Below are 21165 nucleotides of genomic sequence, written 5' to 3'. Positions count from 1 at the left end.
AGAATAAATTACTCGCACCTCTGAAGACAAAACAAATTTAGCATGATGTGGATTTTGGAGGTGTAAGACACTCTTTGGGAGTACAGACACTCAAGACAGATCTTGAGGTAATAATAATAATAATAATAATAATAATAATAATAATAATAATAATAATAATAATAATAATAATAATAATAATAATAATAAATATAATAATAATAATAATGAACCACTGTGATGTGTCAGCCTGCTAGTTTGCCCATTAATGCTGTCCATTACACTGATTATTTTGCATCACACACTGTAAAAAAAACTCGTTACCTTAAAGTTGAGTTGAATCAAATGAACTTTTCTAGTCATCTGAACTTACATCAATCAAACTGACTAAAAATATTATGTTAAACTTAGTATAACTTAAAACATTTAATTGAAACCTGGTTATTATAATAATAAGTTAAAGCAACATACAAATATTTGTTGTTGTGATTTTGTCATTATATTTTTTACAGTGCATGATCTCTTATAATGAAATTACATGCTATTTTTTAACGCACATACTGGAATTTATTTGGTAAAAGCGTTTCCATTGTTGTTTATGCACATTTTTTCTAATCGAATAAAAAGTTGATCCTACTTAATTGTGCACATTGGTTTTTAATGCGAATTTTCTAATTTTTGCACATCTTGGTGTTTTCATCAAGCATTTTTTATGCATTAATCCAAAATGCGCATGAAAATAGGTGGATGGAAACAAAGCTATAGTCCCCAGGACTTTTCGACGACAGATAAAATTGTACTTACATCAACAATGAGAAAGTCAAGCCAACACCAAGCGTTTGTGAAGTAGACCTTGAAACCATAGGCCACCCATTTCAAAAGCATCTCAACCACAAACACATAGGTGAAGACCTGGTCTGCATATTCAAGGATGATCTTAATCATTCTCCGCTGTTCAATGTAAATGTCCTCAAAAGCCTAAATAAAACAACAAACAAACATACTTATTTAAAAAGAAGAGAAATCAGTGGGTTGATCTGGTTTTACAAACAACTTACCAAAGCTCCGCTGCTAAGGAGAATCATGAAGATGATGAAGGTCTCGAAATAGCTGTGCTCCACAATGGCGAAGCAGGTTTTCCGGAAGTTCCACCATGCTTTGCCTTTACCTTGGCTAACGTCAAGATCCAAGCAAGGACATCGCCTGATGCAGTCTGGAGAACGAAGACAAACAAACGTGCTGATAACCAGAAGATAATTCAGCAACATTAACAGTGTTAAGTCGTGGTTGATGTCTGACTCTCAGTGTAGCAGTCCTCAGGGCTAGTGAGATCCTCCTCTTCCTCTTCTACAAGATCTTCTACCTCAGGAGGTTTGTCCACTGTACTGCAGGTGGACGATTCATCTCCATTTTTCTTCTGTACAGATCAAAACACTGCAAATTAGGCTCTGTCTCTGTGCTGATGCTGCTTTTAAAATGAATCTAATAAATCAATATACTCCTCTTCAATTTAGTGTTTGGGCTTTTAGCAGAGAAAATTAAACCACACTGAACTGAACTAAACTGAACTTCAACTCTGAAAACGGGACTGACACAGTTTCAATTTTCAATTGAACTTTTATGTTCAGCTCATTTGACACAACCTACATTGTAAAAAGCAGCATAGTAATACAGATCAATTTAATTAAATAGCTTTTTTGGGAACTGCTGAAAAAACAGGTTATAAAATATGTCATGTAAGGCTACCTTCACACTAGACTTTGAGTGTGCTGGATTGGAATGGTTGTAATATGATGTGTCACACTCAACAGTGTGTTTTACGTTTATGTGTTTGGCAGCTGCTTGATTGAACTGAATGTGTACATATTTAGCACCATGCGCTGATGTATTGAGTTACGGGAATGTCTTAAAAACATAACACATGCAAAATGTATAATCTACTCCAGTTTATTGCAACTGGAAGGCCATGATGTGATGATGTGTCAACCTTCTGTTGGTCACACATCTTCATATAAGACAAAAGCAAAGGTCAGAGACTAAAGTTAAAGACAAAATGATTAGTTCTCCTGTGAAATTTAAATTAGAAGTTTTCTCAAGTGCTGCTTACAGGAGACTATTTTTAAACATTGCTAATTCTAATAACTAATATATTTAGTCTTTGTCATGATGGCAGTTTACTAGCTGTTTTGCAAGTGCAATTTAAGTGTCATTTAAAGACTTAACTGGATTAATCAGGTTAAGTAGGTACTTTTGTTGAATTAGGACAACAGTCATTGGACAACAGTGGTTTGTTCTGTAGTCAATCGAGAAAAAAAACTAATTTAGAGGCCTAATATGTTGACTGCAACTACATGCAAATTACTTCTCATTTGAGTATAAGTAGACTGTCTGCATAATATCTGCTGATACTGCTCCTTCAACAAACATTTAATTGACTAAAAGAAACTTTGCAAGTACATGTCAACTTACACCCTAACCCCAACCTACCAGTCTACTTATAATCTAAAAACAATTAGTTGGTATGTAGATGCAATGTAGCTTAAATTTAACAAAATGTGTTAAAGGGACCATCAAAATAAAGTGATACAAAAAAAATTTTTAATCCAGCCAAACTAAAAGAATGAGACTCTCTCTAGAAGAGAGATGCCCAAAGTAGGGCCAGCAGGCCAAAGTTGGCCCATGGTAACCTCTTATTTGGCCTGCCTTCCCATCTAAAAAGAGAGGGAGAATGATGTGGCGAATGATGGGAAGAAAAATAAACTAGGAAATACTGTGAAGAATACCCTTGTTCAGTTAAATATCAAGAATTAAACATTTACAAGGCTAATAATCTTGTCTTTAGCTGCAAGATTGTTATAGTTAACTAGAATCTTAAAAAATAACCAAACCTTAAACAAATAAAATACTACAATAAAATACAACCGTAAACACTTTTTAGCTTCTTTTTTTGCTACCTGAAATGTTACAATATTAAATGGATTTTTTAAAATATGCTTAAAACAGGTATCTGCAAAGAAAACATTTATCATTTTAGATCCCTAATCAAGCAGGAACTAAGCCAAAAGGGAGTGAATGAGTGACAGTGGTGAAAAGAGTGCTGAAAAAGATCATACTTAAGTAAAAGTATCATTACTTGACTAGAAATGTAGTGTGAGTAGAGTAGACATGTCTGTTGTAAATATTACTACATTTATGAGTAAAAAGTAGACCTTTCAAATGTACTCAAGAGTAGTGAGTCGTGAGTATTACTCTGAAAAAAAACTGATGCATTTACATGTAATTTGTGGATGTGTGTAAACGTAACATTCTGTAGTGCATTTAGCTATTGCTCGGAAGGCACACAACATCATAAGATTTTAATATTAGGTTAGATTTAGGTTGTAATGTCAGGTGACCAAAAAAAATTGTCTAGCCAGCGTCTATTTGGCTGATTTTAGGTTGTGTTTTAAAATGAATAGAATCCAACGTTGAGCCATCATCGTAAACCAATGTCATTTTGATTACAAACACAAACAAATCACAACCAAAATCCAACATCTGATAGACGTCATAGAGGTAATGCCCACACAACGTCAAACTATAACATCATTAGAAGTTGATATTTGGTTGATTTTAGGTTAAACACTGACGTTGACCTGACGTTAGAGTCTGACATCAACCCAAATTTTATTTCCAAACAAAAACGTAACATCCCCACAATGTTTGGGTGCAACGTCAATCTGTCGTCATACATGTGCCTGCTGGGTGTTTAAAGCCATTTCGGTCATCAGTCAGTAAATATCCATCAACTTCTCATCATTGACATGCAACTAAACAGTCTCTGGCTCAATGCGTGTACAGATTTTGGACTTCTTCTTGGACACTTTTAATGCTTCCAAACAGTTTGCTGCAATTATAAATCGCCCATGTCTTGAGGTAGTTCATTATGTTGCGATTTACCTCTTTACTACTATGTGTGATTTGATTGGACAGAATCACAGGACTAATTATTCTAATTCCCATAGACAAGAAAAAATAAAGTAGTGACTGCAGGTTAAAGGAAAGTAGTGGAGTAAAAGTACCAATTACTGCACTAAAAATGTACTCAAGGGAAAGTAAAAGCTCACATTTTTAAAACTACTCAGTAAATTACAATTTCTGAGAAAAACTACTCAATTACTGTAATTTGAGTATTTCTAATTTGTTACTTCCCACCACTGATGACAGAGTTGAATTTTTAAAAAATTTTTTAATAAACAAATTAAATAAACTCATGCTTTGACCTGTAAACGATCCCACAGAAATCTCCAACTCCAATCCAATCTGATTGTCTACACAAGTTATAAGTACAGCTTTCCCTCACACAGCTGGATGTAAAACGCAGGGCTGTGCGACACATGCGGGCACGACATGTGAACTGTCACCTGATCCAAAGGCATGCCAGCAGTTGCCTAATGAGTTTAAGCCAATGTGCTTCAATGAAGAGAACATAAAATGAAACGTACAACCTAAACTGTAAAAAGAAAGAAAACTGCATAAGGATGTTGTGCAGCATTATTTAAAGAGCTGTTTTTATGTAGGCGTGGATGTGATTTATACAGGTTTCTTCTGAAGTGGGCACTGGTAGGGTCATGACGCTGGTCAGCAAAGTAACTAATCATGCTGTGCCGTTGCTCTTTCTCACGCCCTGTCACCAGGTCACACGGTCTCTGCCATTCCTTAGACATACTCGCTAAACAAGACGACCCGCGGGGCTCCAGATGGACTTTGCAGGTGTCACAGTATTTGGGACACATGTATACGTGTCAAGAGGTGTTGATGGACGTATGTCAGTGATACTGTTTTGTTACAATACTGGAATTTCTAACTTTGATACTATATGCTACATTTAAAGTATTGACATTTTATACAATTTTTTACACCATGGGAAAACACTGAATTGTTACTACTAATAAATAATAACAATACAAAATAACACATACTAATAAATTACAATTTAATGTCTTCATTTTTTCTTTTGTCAGACTTAAAATCTCAAACAAGACTCTACGTAAAATTTTTTTAGTAACGTTGGTGCAGTTAGGCCTGTCGATCAGGGGTGCGTTTCTGAAAACCATTGTTGGCCAACTAAGGTCGCAAGTTCCTTCGTTACAAATATAGTTAGTTGGTTTGGCATTTTCCAAATCCATTGTTCTAACGAACATTTGCAAACTGCATCACAAACTTGTATGCTTGCAATTACACTTCTAGAGCTGTAGTTAGCATAGTTCCTGGCTGTGTTCTATTCCCAGTTATCCCCCTATGCCTTATTCATTTAGAACATTCAAACTTGGAAGAATGAAGAAAAGCATTAAAGTCATCATTCTTAGGTGTAATTTGCTTTCAAAGTATTTTTACAGTTTAGTTTTAGCGATCTTCATTGCCTTCGTAGTGAACTTTGAAAACATTGATGTCATCTTGAACACAGCCGTGGCTCATGATGAAAAAGCTATAGGTGACCTATTATTTAAAATTATCATTTAAAAGCGAAATACATGTTATGTCTCCAAAGCTTGTAAAAAAAAAAAAAAAAAACATAGCATACGTTAATGCTTTTAATTTATAGTAGGTTATATATTAAGAAATATATCACTATATGACATGGGGCTGTTGGTTAGAACATTTCTGCAGGGGTTTACATGTGTCAAATTGTAAGACTTTTCAACAAATAAAAAAATAAGCAATATCCTACTTAATAATAATACAAATACTACAACAACTACTACTACTATTACTAATCACCATCATCATTATCATCATTATTATTAATATTATTAAAGTATGATTTTTATCATTTCCTAAAAAATAATAAATTATTCATTTATTTATTTATATGATTTAAATATAATATTAGAATACAGTATGTGCTAGCTTTTGCAAGTGATTTTATGTTTTAGAATAGAATATGTAATGTTAATATTTGTATATAATAATAATATATAATAATAAGGAAACATTGGCTTTATACTGTATGTGCCATTTACATATATTTCATTTAACATGGGAAAACGAGTGCATGTTTTTTTAACAAAACTAATATTGGATTGTAAAAACAATATAACTTGCACAAAAAATGATGCGGTTTTTCTGAAAAGAAGTTGTTACCAACCTATTTAGAGCATCATTATGAACGCTTTGCATTATAACTAACGTCGTCCAAACAATGGATCTACGACAGAGCAACTACAGGTTTTGGGAAACAAACATTACGTCACTACATTGTTATTTTCCTAAACGATGCATCATACTATGATAATTCAGCCACGAGTTACGTCGATGTTTGGTAAACGCACCCCAAATTATAAATCATCCTGCCAATATGTTGACTGGCTCAGAGAAAAAAATAATACATAGTGCAGGCCCGTAGCTTACGCCCCATTCTCACGGGGCGTCAGCGCTTCCCATTCACTTTGAATGGGTGACGTCAGGCGTTGCCGAACTGCATTGTGGATCTGTCGGCGCCGCCTCAGAGATGTTGCTAGCAGCAGAAGTTGAGACTAGCTCAACTTTTCAAGCGCCGACGGAAGCGTCAGCGAATCAGATCGCTGTATGCAAATACAACAGCTAGACAGTGGCCTATTGCTGACTGAATTTCATTGGCTGACGCTGCTATGACGATCGCTTTAGCCCCAACTTCAGACACGCCTTCAGTCAAGCGTTGACGCTGAAGCCTCGTGTGAATGGGGCGTTAGGGTGGTTTAAAAGACCCACACCTCACAGACAAAGGTCCTGAATTTGTCCTATACATAAGCTCATTTGCCTTATTTTGACTGCTATGACATCATAAATAGTGAAAATAACCCATTGATAAAAGGTTTTAGGACCAAGTGGAATCCTCTGTTGGCTGTCGCTTCGGTGTGACTTCAGCTAATCAGTTTTGGCCAGTGCACACAATTATTTTTCACAGGTCTACATCCAGCTGTGCAAGACAATGTACATTCTAACGTAAGCGAAGTGATCTTTCGCTACTGTATTGTTTTTAAATAAAGAAAACATTTTACAAATAACTTTTATACTAAATCTTCTTATTCTTGAAACAAAAAATGACCAATAAAAAGGTGTGAAGCACCAAAAGCAACCGATAATAAAATGAATTTGAATACTATTTTGGCTATTGTTTTTCATGTTTTTTTTTTTATTAACTTTTTTTGTTTATGAAGACCATCCAACAATCTACGTAAGCCAAAATAGTGCTTAAAATGTCACTAAAATACAGTATTTAAATCTCATAATTAAATAGTAGACTCAATAAGGCAAAAAGGTTCACTTTTTGAGAAAAAAGAACCACCCCTTTCACAAGGCTGGCTACAGGCCAGTAGTAGAGTAAAATACAAATATTTGTCACAATAATAATTGATTCCTTCGCATACCACTAGAAGGAAGCCCGCATACTACTAGTGGTACACATAACACAGTTTGAGAAACACTGCTCTATTTCTTTATTTCCTGATTTAATCGTCTGCGTTGTTTACATGATTTTGTGCAGCTTGTCAGTCAAGTACAGCTCTGTGTAGTAAATGCTGCTCCATCTAAAATTTACTATTGATCACAGAACTGACAAGATGGGGCTGTTTACATCTGGCCACTTCATGCATTTTTTTCTGATTGGATAGCTACTGCTTCTTACATTTTAACTGATAAGTCCTTAAATTACATGTAATTTGTAACATCGAAAAACTGCTGAAAAAAAAGCTGCTAAAAACTCTGGATAAATGGACAAAGTCAAACTGCAGGACACACTAGACTGCAGTGTTGTAACTGCTCTCCCATGGTCTGGATGAAAGGAGTGATGTGTGTTATCACAGTGCATATGCACTCACTTTTGGAGATATCAATATTGTGTAAAAGCAATATTGCATATCAATAAATTTAAAAAAATATATGAATATTTTTGACACTGATGCTTGTTTCTGCTTTTATGCGATTTTTCACATTAAATTTTTTTGTCACTTTATTTAAAGTACAATCCATGCTTTTAACTAAGACATTCAAGTCAAAAAACTACTGATTTGCTGCTTATTAAAAGCTAGTAAGATAATAGTTGGGTTAAATATTGGGTACCATTAGAGATGTAGAATAAGATCCAACTTTATATTTACTAATAAACAGCCAATATCTTTATTATAAGGAGAAAACTAGCCATTGGTTAATTGAGGGAATTGGAATAGTAAGTAAATTTTTTTTACTGAATAAAACTCACTTTCATATTTATATCACCGCCCTCATCGTCTTCGTCCTCAGAAGAGCCATTTCCGTCGTCATCATCTGATTCTCCATTGGCTATAGGCACTTTGACCATGGAGGAACTGGAATTCATGATGGCATTCATTTTAGCGTCGCCTTCTCCATTTACTTTCGCACCCTCTTCCTTTGGCTTCAGATTCAGACATTGTCTCACGTGTTTGTTAGCGAAGGCTTTTATCCAGTCGATACCTCTGGTGATTCTAGAAATGGCAATCTGCAGGTTGTTCTCCCCATCATCATCAGATGCTGACAGGTTGTCCCCGCTGAAGGAGCTGAGCAGCAAAGCCAGGAAAAGATTCAACACCTATTGGACAAGAGTTAGAAAATTAAAAAGATTAAATACATACAGTACACTAATTTTTTTAACTTTCATTTATTTTTATAAAAATAGAAATAAAAAAAATTTACATTTCAAATGTCTCAGATAGTTAACTTTGTTTACTTCTTTATGGTAAAGCGTCTGCTAAATGACTGAAATGTTTTCAATTATTATTAAATACAAAAAAAAAGAATATATATATATATATATATATATATATATATATATATATATATATATATATATATATATATATATATATATATATATATATATTATTCATTTGATTAAATATTAATGAGATAAAATAAAATAATAAATATTTTATTTTTTTAGTTTAATAATTATATCACCTCATACCTGAATAAAATAAAAATAACAATCATTAAATATTTTTATTTATATGAATATTTATATGATACATTTTAATTAAATTAATGATTACTAATATATATTTTTATTACCATTACTTCTAAAACATACATTTATTATTAGTCATCTATCCAAGTTTTAGGAAAAACAAATAATAACTTGATTACTAGTTGGTCATTTGGTATCAGAAGTGGCTTTTATGAAAGACAAAGGCCTCTAGATTATGCTTATTTAACAAAATAATAATAATAAAAATAGTATCATTGCTTGATTTTTTATTTTTTAAATAGGACAGTAAGGTCTCACTTTGCTAAGACAAAAGTCTTGTCACTTAACAGAAATAATGTACAGTATAGAATATAAAGTCATGGTGAAGTGGAAAAAGATTTAATATTATAAAAGCGTTCTAGCAGGACTCCCAGAGTTCATCAAGATTCATTTTTTAATCATCTTTTATGCTGCCTCCATCTTACAAAAGTCATGCTTAATAATGTCAATTTCTGGTGACTGGGCTGGCCAATCCTGGAGCACCTTGACATTCTTTGTTTTCAGGAACTTTGATGGAGGCTGAAGTATGAGAAGCGCTATACTGCTGAAGAATTTGTCCTCCTCTGTGCTTTGTAATGTAATGGGCAGCACAAATGTCTTGATACCTCAGGGTGTTGATCTTTCGCACAGCCCTATACTGAATGTAACCCCAAAGCATGATTGTTTTCTTCTCCAAACTTCTCCAGACAATTTCTGTGAGAATTCTGGGTCCATGCAGGTTTCAATAGGACTTCTGCAGTATTTGTGATGATTGGGCTTGCAGTTCAACAGATGATTCACCTGGACAATCTACCTTCTGCCACTTTTCCAAATGCTGAACTAGAAGTCAAGTTATTATTTGATGCTCTTACAACAGGAATCGAAGACAAGACTTTTTTCAGATAGTGTATGAAGAAATATTATGGAAGTCTAGGATTATTTTCTGGTTAAAGTTAAACTTTATTTAATTAGAAATGACAATTTCAAAGAAATGACAGGAGTTTTTAATTAAAAGAAATTGTATTTATTATATTTTGTTGATTTCTCAGCTATTACAAAATAAATGTGAGCTACGCATTTTCCAGTGTACTATACACAACTGTGTGGCCTGTCTCTTGCTTGTGCAATGTCTCAGGTTGTTCGATTTAAAGTATGTTGCTTATTAAAATAAATGTAGGCCTATGAGATAGAAAGAATTATTTTAATGGATTATTTAAAGATCATTTAAATGAAAGTGTTATTTTCTGCAGTCTGATAATCAATGCCAAAATCAACACCAGCTAGGCCAGGCCAATCTTAATTTTTCTGTAATTAAAAACTACTGCAATCCAGATTTGTTAAAACTCTTTTTAAAAAATCCATTGCTAGTTAATTCCTCTTAGTTTGACATCCACGTTTTGTGACTTCTATTACAAACTGTATAATCAAGTACATACATCTGTCTGTTTAGTAAAGATTGCATTAATACACTCACCACTAGGTTTCCTATAACCATGACCATCATGAAGACGATGATGCACATGCCTTGACCAGCCACCTCCATGCAGTCCCACATAGTTTCAATCCACTCGCCGCACAGAACACGAAAGATGATGAGGAAGGCGTGAAAGAAATCTGCCATGTGCCAGCGAGGGAGCTCGCAATCTGATGAGATTTTACAAACAGAGTCCGTGTAGCTTTTCCCGAAAAGCTGCATCCCCACCACGGCAAAGATGAAGACGATAATGGCCAGGACGAGGGTCAGATTCCCAAGTGCGCCCACAGAGTTGCCGATGATCTTTATCAGCATGTTTAGGGTTGGCCAGGACTTTGCCAGCTTGAACACACGCATCTGCGAACCAACCATTCCACAAGAGATTTTTATATAATGGGGGGAAATTATTATTGTATAAAGGAAAAAAGGAAAATTTATTAAACAGTTATTATTCATCAAAATAAAGAGTTTGGTCTCCGAACATCTTAAGGAATGAAAAGACAATACGTTTAAATTAAAGTTATTGCAAAAAACTTTTTATTACAAACTACAAAATTTCCACTATTTTTCTTTTTTTTTTTTTTGCAGATTTTGCCCCTCAATTTATTTATTTTTTTTCTCCAACATGAATGTGTGTGTACTAAATGTGTGTGTGCTCAACATAGGACTACACCCCCCCACAAAACTCTTATTTAACTTAATATTTTCAGCGACGTGGTGGCGCAGTAGGTAGTGCTGTCGCCTCAGAGAAAGAAAGTCATGGTTCAAGCCTCAGTTGGGTCAGTTGGCGTTTCTGTGTGGAGTCTGCATGTTCTTCCCCGCGTTCGCGTGGGTTTCCTCCGGGTGCTCTGGTTTCCTCCACAAGTCCAAAGACATGCGGTACAGGTGAATTGTGTATGCTAAATTGTCAGTAGTGTGTGAGTGTGAATGAGTGTGTATGGGTGTTTCCCAGAGATGGGTTGCAGCTGGAAGGGCATCCGCTGCATAAAACATATGCTGGATAAGTTGGCAGTTCATTCCGCTGTGGTGTCTCCAGATTAATAAAGTGACCAAGTCGAAAAGAAAAAGGATGAATGAAATTTATATTTTCTATAAGATGCTTTACAATACTATATGTGTGCATATACATTAGATTAGTCAGTACTAAAGCCAAATCTGGAGCTAATCTTACAAAATAACAGGACAACAGTCTAAAACTAATACTGTATATGCATATAGTATAATTTATATGTTAGAGGAAATATTAATAAACTAACATGTGAAATAAAAGAGTGAAATTCAAGAAAAACTAAAAATGTATTAAATTTTGTTGAAATGTTGTAGTTTGTAATTTAAATAAGCTTAAATGTATTATCTTTCTATTTATAAAGATGTTCATTGACTAAAATATTACTAATTAATATATCCATTTAATAAATCTGACCTTTACTGAGAAATTAATAAAAATATTCATTTTCAAAATGGGGTGTACTCAATTATGCTAAGCACTGTATACATGTTCTTTACGCTATTAAAATGTTCTTCAGACTAAGAAAAAAAAGTTCTTTACAGATCCAAAAAATATTCTTCTAGGGCAGGGGTAGGGAACGTCCGGCCTCCGGGCCGTATGCTGCCCGCGAGACGATTTGATGCGGCCCCATCTGTCAATTCAAAATCACCCCTCAGAAATATCTATTTAAAAAAGTGACAGTTGTACACATTTGTTGCTCTGCAAAGCTCAGATTCACATGAAAATGACAAAGCATGTGCTGTAATGTAACGTTTGCAGCAGGGGATGTGCATGATTAATTAATGTACGTTCGAATCATTCATATTTTTAATAGTGCGAACGAGACCGCATGGCATGCTTCTGTGTGTGTGCGCGTGCTTAGCCTCAGAGACGAGCAGAGCACACACATCTAACGCCATCTTAATGCGAGCGATTTAATGATCAAATACATGCACATTTCTGTCAGAGCGCGGTGATTAGTGATTATTCAAATTAACCCTCATTTGTGTAATAAACAAACAAGTTGAGAATCAAAAGACATGTAAAAGAGAAACCATATCAGAGCTGCGCTATTCTTAAAGTGACAGTGCGCAATATTCCTGCTGCTCACTGTTTTTCTTATTAATCAAACAACAATAGGAGAAAATTACTCACTGCTCTTGACTGAAGGAATTTTGTAGCTAAAGTTTTTTTCTTACAGTGAAGATGCTTAAAGCACAGTTTGTTTCATATTTTTATTCTATCGTATTTATTTCCCTTTCCTTTTTTACAGGGAGGAAAATAACTGTGCATATATAAAATCCGATTTATTTGCCCTAATGAATTATATGCGACCCTTTCCCGCAATTTCTGTTTAATGGAAAGATTTATTTTCAACCCATTTTTAAACATAACAGATTTAATAACTCATTTCTAATAACTGATTTATTTTATATTTGCTATAATGACAGTACATTATATTTTACTAGATATTTTTCAAGATACTAATATTTAGCTTAAAGTGAAATTTAATAGCTTAATTAGTGTAATTAGGCAAGTCGTTGTTTAACAGTAGTTTCTTCTGCAGACAATCAAAAATATATATTGCTTAAGGGGCTAATAATATTGACATTAAAACAGGTTTCAAAATATTAGAAACTGCTTTTTATTCTAGCCAAAATAAAACAAATAAGCCTTTACCAGAAGAAAAAAAAATTATGGAAAATACTGTGAAAAATTCCTCTGTTAAACATCATTTGGGAAATATTTATATATATAAAAAACAAAACAACAAAATTGACAGGAGGGTGAATAATTTTGACTCCAGCTGATAATCATTTTGAATAATCATGATTACAATTTTGACCAAAATAATTTTTCCCAATTTTTTGAGCAGCCCTATAATTTAGTATGGCCCCTAAACGATGTTACAAAAATGTAAATGGCCCTTGATAGAAAAAAAGGTTCCCCACCCCTGAACTAGGGCATCACTGTGAAAAAAACCCTTTTGGAAGCATGATTTAAAAAAAAAAGTCTGTCAGACAAAAAAGTTTGACCCACCAGACGGAAGGACCTCAGCACAGACAAGCCCTCAACATCGGCCAACATCAACTCCACCAGACTCATGGTCACAATTATACTATCAAAAATGTTCCAGCCAACCTGGAAGTAATAATATGGGTCCAGCGCAATGAGCTTTAGCACCATCTCTGCTGCGAAGATACCTGTGAAAACCTGAGGGAGGAAAAACATGATCATTCAAGAGCTTCCGCACAGTGACCAAACTACATTTTTGATAGTAAGCAAACATCAATATCTAGATTCACTTGCCAGGTTTCCTATTGCCAACACTTCTTCAACGTGTACTGACATGGGATAGTGCTCCATAGCCATGAACACAGTATTGAGCACAATGCACAAGGTGATGCCCAGATCCACAAAAGGGTCCATTACAAATAAGTAGACGATCCTCTTGAACTTCACCCATGGTATGCAGCAATCCCATTTCAGGAATATATCAGCAAACTTGTACCAGCCGGGAGGACATGGCCTTTCAATATCCTCTTGCGCTGTAGATGAAAGTGTTTTGGCACACCATTTAACATAGGGTTTGACTTCTGGATCTCCTCATTTAAAATAGGGCTGAACTTTTTTCTTTATTTTATTCTGTTTTTTTTTTTTACTTTACAATAATGCAGCATTAGTTACTAACATGAATAAACGATGAGCAATACATGCTTGTTAGCAAATGAAAATAAAGTTCACTACAGTTCCAATAACTCACAGAGCAATGTTAACAAGCATGAACAATATCTTAATAATGCATTAGTAAATAAATGCCATACTGTTCATACTTGTAAATACCTGAACTCACATTAACTTATGACACCTTATTGTAAAGTGTAACACTCTTTTATTGATCCATTTGAATGCTTGTTTCAGGAGTTTGTATGCACAGCTTACAGAAAAGTTTGCTTTAGCTGGTAAACTACCATTAGTTCCATCAGAATAATCTTGTGCAAACATTCGCATTGTTATAATCAGACATTTGCTAAGTTTGGGTTTTGTTTTTGTTGAATCTATGCTTGTTTATTTTATATTCAGCATGTACTTGCATGTTCATCTAATTGTCATGGTTTGGGCCATGGAAACCAAGGAAAAACAGCATTGTGGGATGTCAAATCTTGTAAAAAAAATCACTACTAGGAAATGCTGCCCTACAAAGCAACAGCGCAATAACTATGCAAACACTACAACTCAGAAAAAGGCAGCCTCTTTACTTTACTCCTTTACTTCTGTGGATAAGGAAACAGTGTTGTACACTCCACTGAAGACATCCATTAGCCTACATATTTAATTTTGTTAGTTAAACGCAAAGATTCATTTCAAGGTGAGAGCAGGGAAGGGTGTTGCCGCGGACGAAAGTCAAGAGGGTTGGGGAGTCATGGAAGAAAGTGAAAGTGAACATCGGACGCGGGAGGAGGGCGGTTGAGGAGGGGGATAGAAAAAATGAGGTGCCGGATAAAATTTCAGAGGTGCCAGGCGTGTTCCGGCACAAATTAAGCCATGCCCAGCGCAATAGGATGCAAGACGTTTTTTGAGCGATTTTCAGACCGGCGCAACAGTAATTTTCACATTTTGCACCATTTTGTTTAAATAAAAAATTAATTTGCGCCACTTTGTGGAATCATTGGTGTGCTAGTCTTAAAAAGAGGTGGGTTAAGGCACATTGTTGGCGCTTTGCTATCTTGAGTAACTTTTAGCTTTTTACCTGTCGGGTTTTGTAGATGTGTGCATCACCATATGCATCATAAAAATAGGACGTGTGTTTGGATATTACTCAGTTTTGTGACCACACTTTGTTTTTATTGCTCATTTATTCGTTTGCTGAAAATAAGAACTGAATTTAAAAATGGTTTTGAAACAAATCTTGACACAAAGCGCTGAACAAACAAAATTAAATATGTAGGCTAATGGATGTCTTTAGGGAGTGCATACAACACTGTTTCCTTATCCATAAAAGTAAAGGAGTAAAGATTAAAAATAAACTAAAGAGAAAGTAAAGAGGCCAAATGGAGGAGGTTCGTTGTTTATCCTCATGCTGCAGGTGGTCTGTTTAACTGTTTATCTCTAGTGAAGCATTCAGTTTTTACACTTACAAATTCCACCATGTAAATAGCAAATGTGCCATAGCACACCCATAACTCAAAAAGAAAAAAAGCACAACCATGTTAGACCATACGCAAACCTTATTTTTCTGTCTTTAAATTTGCCGTCCTTAAAAGTGGATTCGGGCCCGCCCTTAATGCTTTTGCACCATGCGCTTTAGACTTTGCACCTAGATCGTTAAAATTCAAATTCTTAAAGTTTAATTAGAAATGATTGACTAAATATTTTCGCAAGTTTTCAATGAATCATGTTGTAGTAACATTTGTACATGAATAAGTTACATGTAAAAATATTAAAACCATCATATGATAAATAATAAACAATATAATGAAATGCTAAAATGTTTATTCCACCCTAAACTCTATGTTCTAACACACACTAAACTAAAAAATGAACTTACCATCTAAAGCACTCTCTACAGCGCTCACCACACTTGGTTTTCGTATCTGTGAGTCAGGAACTTCCAAGTAATTTATGTTGCCTTTAGATCCATTGGATTTCGAGAGGGGTTTCAATGCAATCCCATCATAGTCGCTTTGCATTTGATCATTATCACCTTTCTTTTTGCTTGACAGGGATGTCTTGCTGCCATTTACCATCCCGTTCTTCTGCTGCGTGACATGAAAAAAGGTAAAATCAGAATGATTAACTAGTGTTTTTCTGAATGAACGTTGGGAAGGTTTCAATTAACAGTAATGATAACAAACCTCAGCTTGTTTCTTGAGTTGCTCCATGATTTTTGCATACTCTTCCTCCTTCTCTTTAGCTTCTGCAGCGGTGGCTTCGTTTTGTTCAGCATAGGCCATGGCCACCACAGCCAGAATCAGATTAATGAGGTAGAACGAACCCAAGAAGATGATGACCACAAAGAAGATCATGTACGTCTTTCCTGCTGCACGGAGAGTCTGAAACATTTGAAAAATACTTTAGTGCTGCTGTTTGAGTAGTTTATTTTTTTTTAGATTAATCTATATATAATCTATATATTTTATAGGAAGAAATTTATTGTATGCAGTGTATAGATTTGTAAAAGTCGCCTTGGAATTATAAGGTTCTATCTCCATTCTGAATGATTTTTAGATGTTGAGCTCCAAAGTTTTTGCTTGCCATAGCAAACTGTATTTGTATAACATTTTTTTTTTAAATAAAAAATCTTAAAAATGTAAACAACTTCTAAAAAAACATCCAATAATGTAAATAAGTTATCATTTAATAAGAATATGTCAATAACTCAATTTTGACAAAAATGGCAGATAGAACCAAATTCTAACGTGACGATATGTTAATATGTTTTATGCATTAATAATGTTCATTTTACAGTAAATCAAACTTTGGTCCACATAAAAAAAAACATCTTTATAAAATGTCTGTTGTTTTAATCAAGGCTTCACTGTCTTCATTAAAATAAATAATAATAAATAAACAGTAACATTGTAAAATATTACTGCAACATAAAATAAACTTTTTCTAACTGAATATGTGCTAAATTACTTGCCAGAAGTCCTTTTACTATGTAAAAATGCTGCTTAAAAATAAACTTGTCCTTCCTTCCTGAACTTTAAAAAAACAAAAAAACTCCCAACATTTTAATAGCAGTGGACATAAAATAAGCCTTATAAAACATATGTTTTAACACCTGACAATTGATTGTCATGTCATTTCAATCCTATTAAATATTATAACAGGAAGCCATTGTATTGTATCACATGTAAGAATGTGAGTAATATGATGACTGTGTCTGAAAAGCTCTTAAATTGAAGGCAGGAAGGCATCAAAACACATGCAAAACACTGCCTTTGATATCCTATAATCCAGTGCATTTCATCTGAGCTAACAAAAAATAAATAAATAAATAAACAGCATCTTAAAGAACTGCTTGGGTATAATTTTTTTGTAATTTCTGACCATCATTTTCTACTTTTCATGGCATTTCCAGTGATAAGTTAGTATTTAAGTAAGCAAATATTCCCTTAGGTATCACCAAAGCTGTCTCTATTTATTACATGACTGACTCATTACACAGTCACACTTCCGCTGTCTAAAATATTTTTTGTGAGGTTCCTTTGTGTGCTCATGCAGACCATCTAGAACTACGTTAAGCTGCGTTAAAACAATCTACATTGTGAAAAGTGCTATATAATTAAACATGAATTGAGTTAAACATGTAAGATGGCAAGGAATAAGAATCCAACAGGATGCATATACCTACCAACTGGAACAAGTTCTCCCAGAAATCTTGAGTCATGAGCCGGAAAAGAGCTAAGAAAGCCCAACCAAAGTTGTCATAACTGGTGTAGCCATAATTAGGATTTCGGCCAGCTTTCAGGCATATGTAACCCTCAGGACACAACCTGTGAAAAGCAACAGCTCCTTTAATACAGTGTTTCTCAACCACATTCCTGGAGGACCACCAGTTCCGCACATTTTCCGTGTCTCCTTAACCAAACACTCCTGATTCAGATCATCAGCAGAGACTAAAAGACCTGTAATGGATGTGACAGACAAATGAGACATCTAAATCATGTAGTGTTGGTGGTCCCACAGGAACGTGGTTGAGAAACACTGCTTTAATATACACATACAGACAATTAGCCTTGTGCATTGTTATTTAAAAGCATGAAGCAATATAAAATAAATATCAGCAGAACATACCCTGCGTCCGAGCTGTTCCCACAAACTAAAGGATCCATCTGGCCTGGCACATAGTAGTAGTTTTCTATGCAAAGAGAATGGAGAGGACTTAAATGACTGTACATGCAGTAAACGACAAGCTGTCATTCATTTAAAGTCTTTTTACCTTAATCTTAAGATGGACATTCAATCAACTTTGGTCACACTTTACAATCAGTTTGTATTAGTTAATGTACTAACTAACATGAACAATAAATTCATCATTTTATAATGTTAGTTAATGGAAATTGTTCATTGCTAGTTCTTATTCACTAATTCAAAGTGCACTGACTAAGGTTAAAAAGCATGAATTTAGCATTTGTGAATGTTTAAATATGATTAACCTCAAAAGGTGCTCTAGCAGCAGACACTAGAGGCCATGGTCTTTAGCCTCCTTGTTAAAGCAACTGACTCCCATACAAAGAATCACCGGTTCAATCCTAGCTCAGAATGGGACGGGTGCAGTAGGACTGGTGGGTTATTTGTGGGGGCTCGTCTGGGATGGAAGTGAGATTTAGAGGGGTGAGTGTGACAGAGGCCAGCTAGCAAAGTGCTATGCAGGTAAACCTCACTCTGCTGACTTCAAAAGGTGCTCCAGCAGCAGTCACTAATAGGCCGTACTCACACAAGGTACAGTTGCCTCGAAACGGGCCAAAGCACGTTTGTCCCCCCTCCCGTCTCCCCCGACGGCCCGCGCTCACACCACAAACGGGCTTCGGCACGCTTACGTCATCGCTGCTGGGCTGTTCAGTGAGAAGCGCTCTCTCACTCAGCAGCACAGTGGAGATTTCTCTAGTTATATCGTTTTAGTCGTTTGATATGCCGTCAAATATTTCGCCAAACAGTCCTTAGGGATGCGGGGACACGCAGTCAGATATTTCGCCGAACAGATACGCCACTTTTGGCGCTCATAAACAATCATAAAGCTCTCGTGCTGCAGGAATGAGGAGGTCTACTGAAGGCGCGCAGCTGTCGTGAAGTGAGGAGTTTGCGTCTTTAATAAACTACGGCAGTTTGCGTTCACTGAACAGTAAGAATGATTAATAAATCCATATCAAACAGTCCCTTAAAAGTCACGTCTCGCTTTCAGTTTCGGGCTTTGGCGCGTTTTGCACTCACACACAAGCGTACCGCGCCAAAGCCCAAGTGAACCGCGCTCAGGCACACCTCTTCCAACCGGGCCAGGGCCGGCCAAGTGAACCTTGCCTGAGCCCGATACAGCGCACTCACACTTCTCAAACGATCCGGGAAACGGGCCTGGGCACGGTACGGATGGCATAGTGTGAGTAGGCCCTAAAGACCATGCTTTAGCCTCCTTGTTAGAGCAACCGACTCCCATACAAAGAATCACTGGTTCAATCCTAGCTCAGAATGGGATGGGTGCAGTAGGACTGGTGGGTTACATGTGAGGGCTTGTCTGGGATGGGAGTGAGGTTTAGGGGGTGAGTGTAAGGCCAGCTAGCGAAGTGCTATGCAGGCGACCTCACTACCTTAACCTCACTACTCTCACCTCAAAAGGTGCTCTTGTGACATATGCTAGAAGCCATGGTCTAAAAATTAGCTAATGAAAACTTATTGTAAATTGTGACCAAAAAACAAAGTCATACATAACCAAAACTGAATTAACACTCATGTCTCCTGCTGATACATTAATCAATATACATCAGGTTACTAATGTAAATAAGACACAAGTCACCTTCACTGTTAATATATTTCTGGTAGTCAAAAGTGCTGTTGGCAGTTCCATTTCCATTGATGTCTGTGTAATTGGAGAGCACTGTCAGGTTGTCACTGTACCAGCCAACCGGAGGCCACAAGACGCACTTTTGCCGCAAATTTCCCATAAACAGTTGCAGGCCAATGAGAGCAAACACGCTGAGACAGAAGACAGTGAGGATCATCACATCCGCCAGTTTCTTTACTGACTGAATTAGGGCCCCAACAATGGTTTTTAGACCTGGAATTAACAATTAAACACAATCTTAGCTGACACATTCTTAAAATTATACAATGTACAGTATACAGCAGCCATGCCGTGCTTACCTGGAATTACAGTGATTGTTTTCAGGGCACGGAGAACACGGAAAGTCCTCAAAGCGGATATATTCCCCAAGTCCACAAACTCTGTGAGGTACCTATAGGATGATGGAAAAATGCTTATTTCTCAATATAAACACTGACAATTTATCAGGGGTCATATATCATATGGTTTATAAAGCGGATGAACCCAGCACTGGGAATATCTTCTTATTATAAAACCTCTACTACTGATGTGTGTTCACATGTTGTATTTAATTTTATAGTGATGGCGATCATTTTAAAGAATTAAGATTATTTATAGCATTGTTTTGTCAAAGCATACAGTAAAATGTCACATTTTCCTGAGATCGAAGCACATGACTAAAACCAAGAGTGTGTTTTATTCATGTAAACCTTCTTGAAGCATGTTTTGTAGAGTTCTCTGAGGCGTGTAGAAATTGCTGGAGTAACAGATATGTTCAGTGAAGACTATATTTAGCTTGAGCGCAACAGTCGATCACAGAAGCCAAATGGCATCATTATGTTATAATATGAACCAAATGCAAGTGAGATGCCTGTTGGGCAATTGGATCACGAGTAATTTTACTGTCTGTTAACTGTAGGCAACCAAATGTAAAACTAACATAATCAAAAACTAACTAAATCATAAAATGCAAAATTCTGATTCTTGAGTTCAATCAACAATGCAAGGTCAAGAGCTTGAAAAATTCAACGCGTGTTGCTTTAAATAAATGCTCATTAACCCTCCTGTCGTGTTCACCTCCAACCACTTACTTTATTGTTTATTGTTCTGTTTTAACTGCTCTTAAATTAGCACGAAAAACATTTCTCACTACCAAATTTTTATTCAACATTCTTTAGCTGTGAATAATGTCTCAAAGTAGT

The 21165-nt window shown here is 35.6% G+C and overlaps 1 protein-coding gene across 6 annotated transcripts in view; it reads right to left on the bottom strand.

Annotated features, from left to right (window-relative positions):
- Window positions 1-21165, bottom strand: part of scn4ab (sodium channel, voltage-gated, type IV, alpha, b) — a 72034-nt gene that overhangs the window by 15587 nt on the left and 35282 nt on the right. For 5 of the 6 annotated variants that reach the window (XM_087243026.1, XM_087243027.1, XM_087243023.1 and 2 more), the window contains exons 6-18: window positions 20284-20375; window positions 19937-20197; window positions 18223-18286; window positions 17780-17921; window positions 16278-16475; window positions 15971-16181; window positions 13732-13970; window positions 13462-13635; window positions 10434-10790; window positions 8198-8545; window positions 1279-1396; window positions 1038-1192; window positions 784-957 (exon numbers count right to left, since the gene is read on the bottom strand). In XM_087243026.1, coding sequence (XP_087099152.1) covers window positions 784-957; window positions 1038-1192; window positions 1279-1396; window positions 8198-8545; window positions 10434-10790; window positions 13462-13635; window positions 13732-13970; window positions 15971-16181; window positions 16278-16475; window positions 17780-17921; window positions 18223-18286; window positions 19937-20197; window positions 20284-20375 — 2533 coding nt within the window. Of the gene's footprint in view, window positions 1-783; window positions 958-1037; window positions 1193-1278; window positions 1397-8197; window positions 8546-10433; window positions 10791-13461; window positions 13636-13731; window positions 13971-15970; window positions 16476-17779; window positions 17922-18222; window positions 18287-19936; window positions 20198-20283; window positions 20376-21165 lie in introns of all 6 variants that reach the window. The other variant, XM_087243025.1, reaches the window with a different exon arrangement.

Source organism: Danio rerio, chromosome 3 (genome assembly GCF_052040795.2).
Source record: "Danio rerio strain M-AB ecotype USA chromosome 3, GRCz13ab, whole genome shotgun sequence".
NCBI lineage: Eukaryota > Metazoa > Chordata > Actinopteri > Cypriniformes > Danionidae > Danio > Danio rerio.
This window is presented reverse-complemented; position numbering and strand designations above follow the sequence as displayed.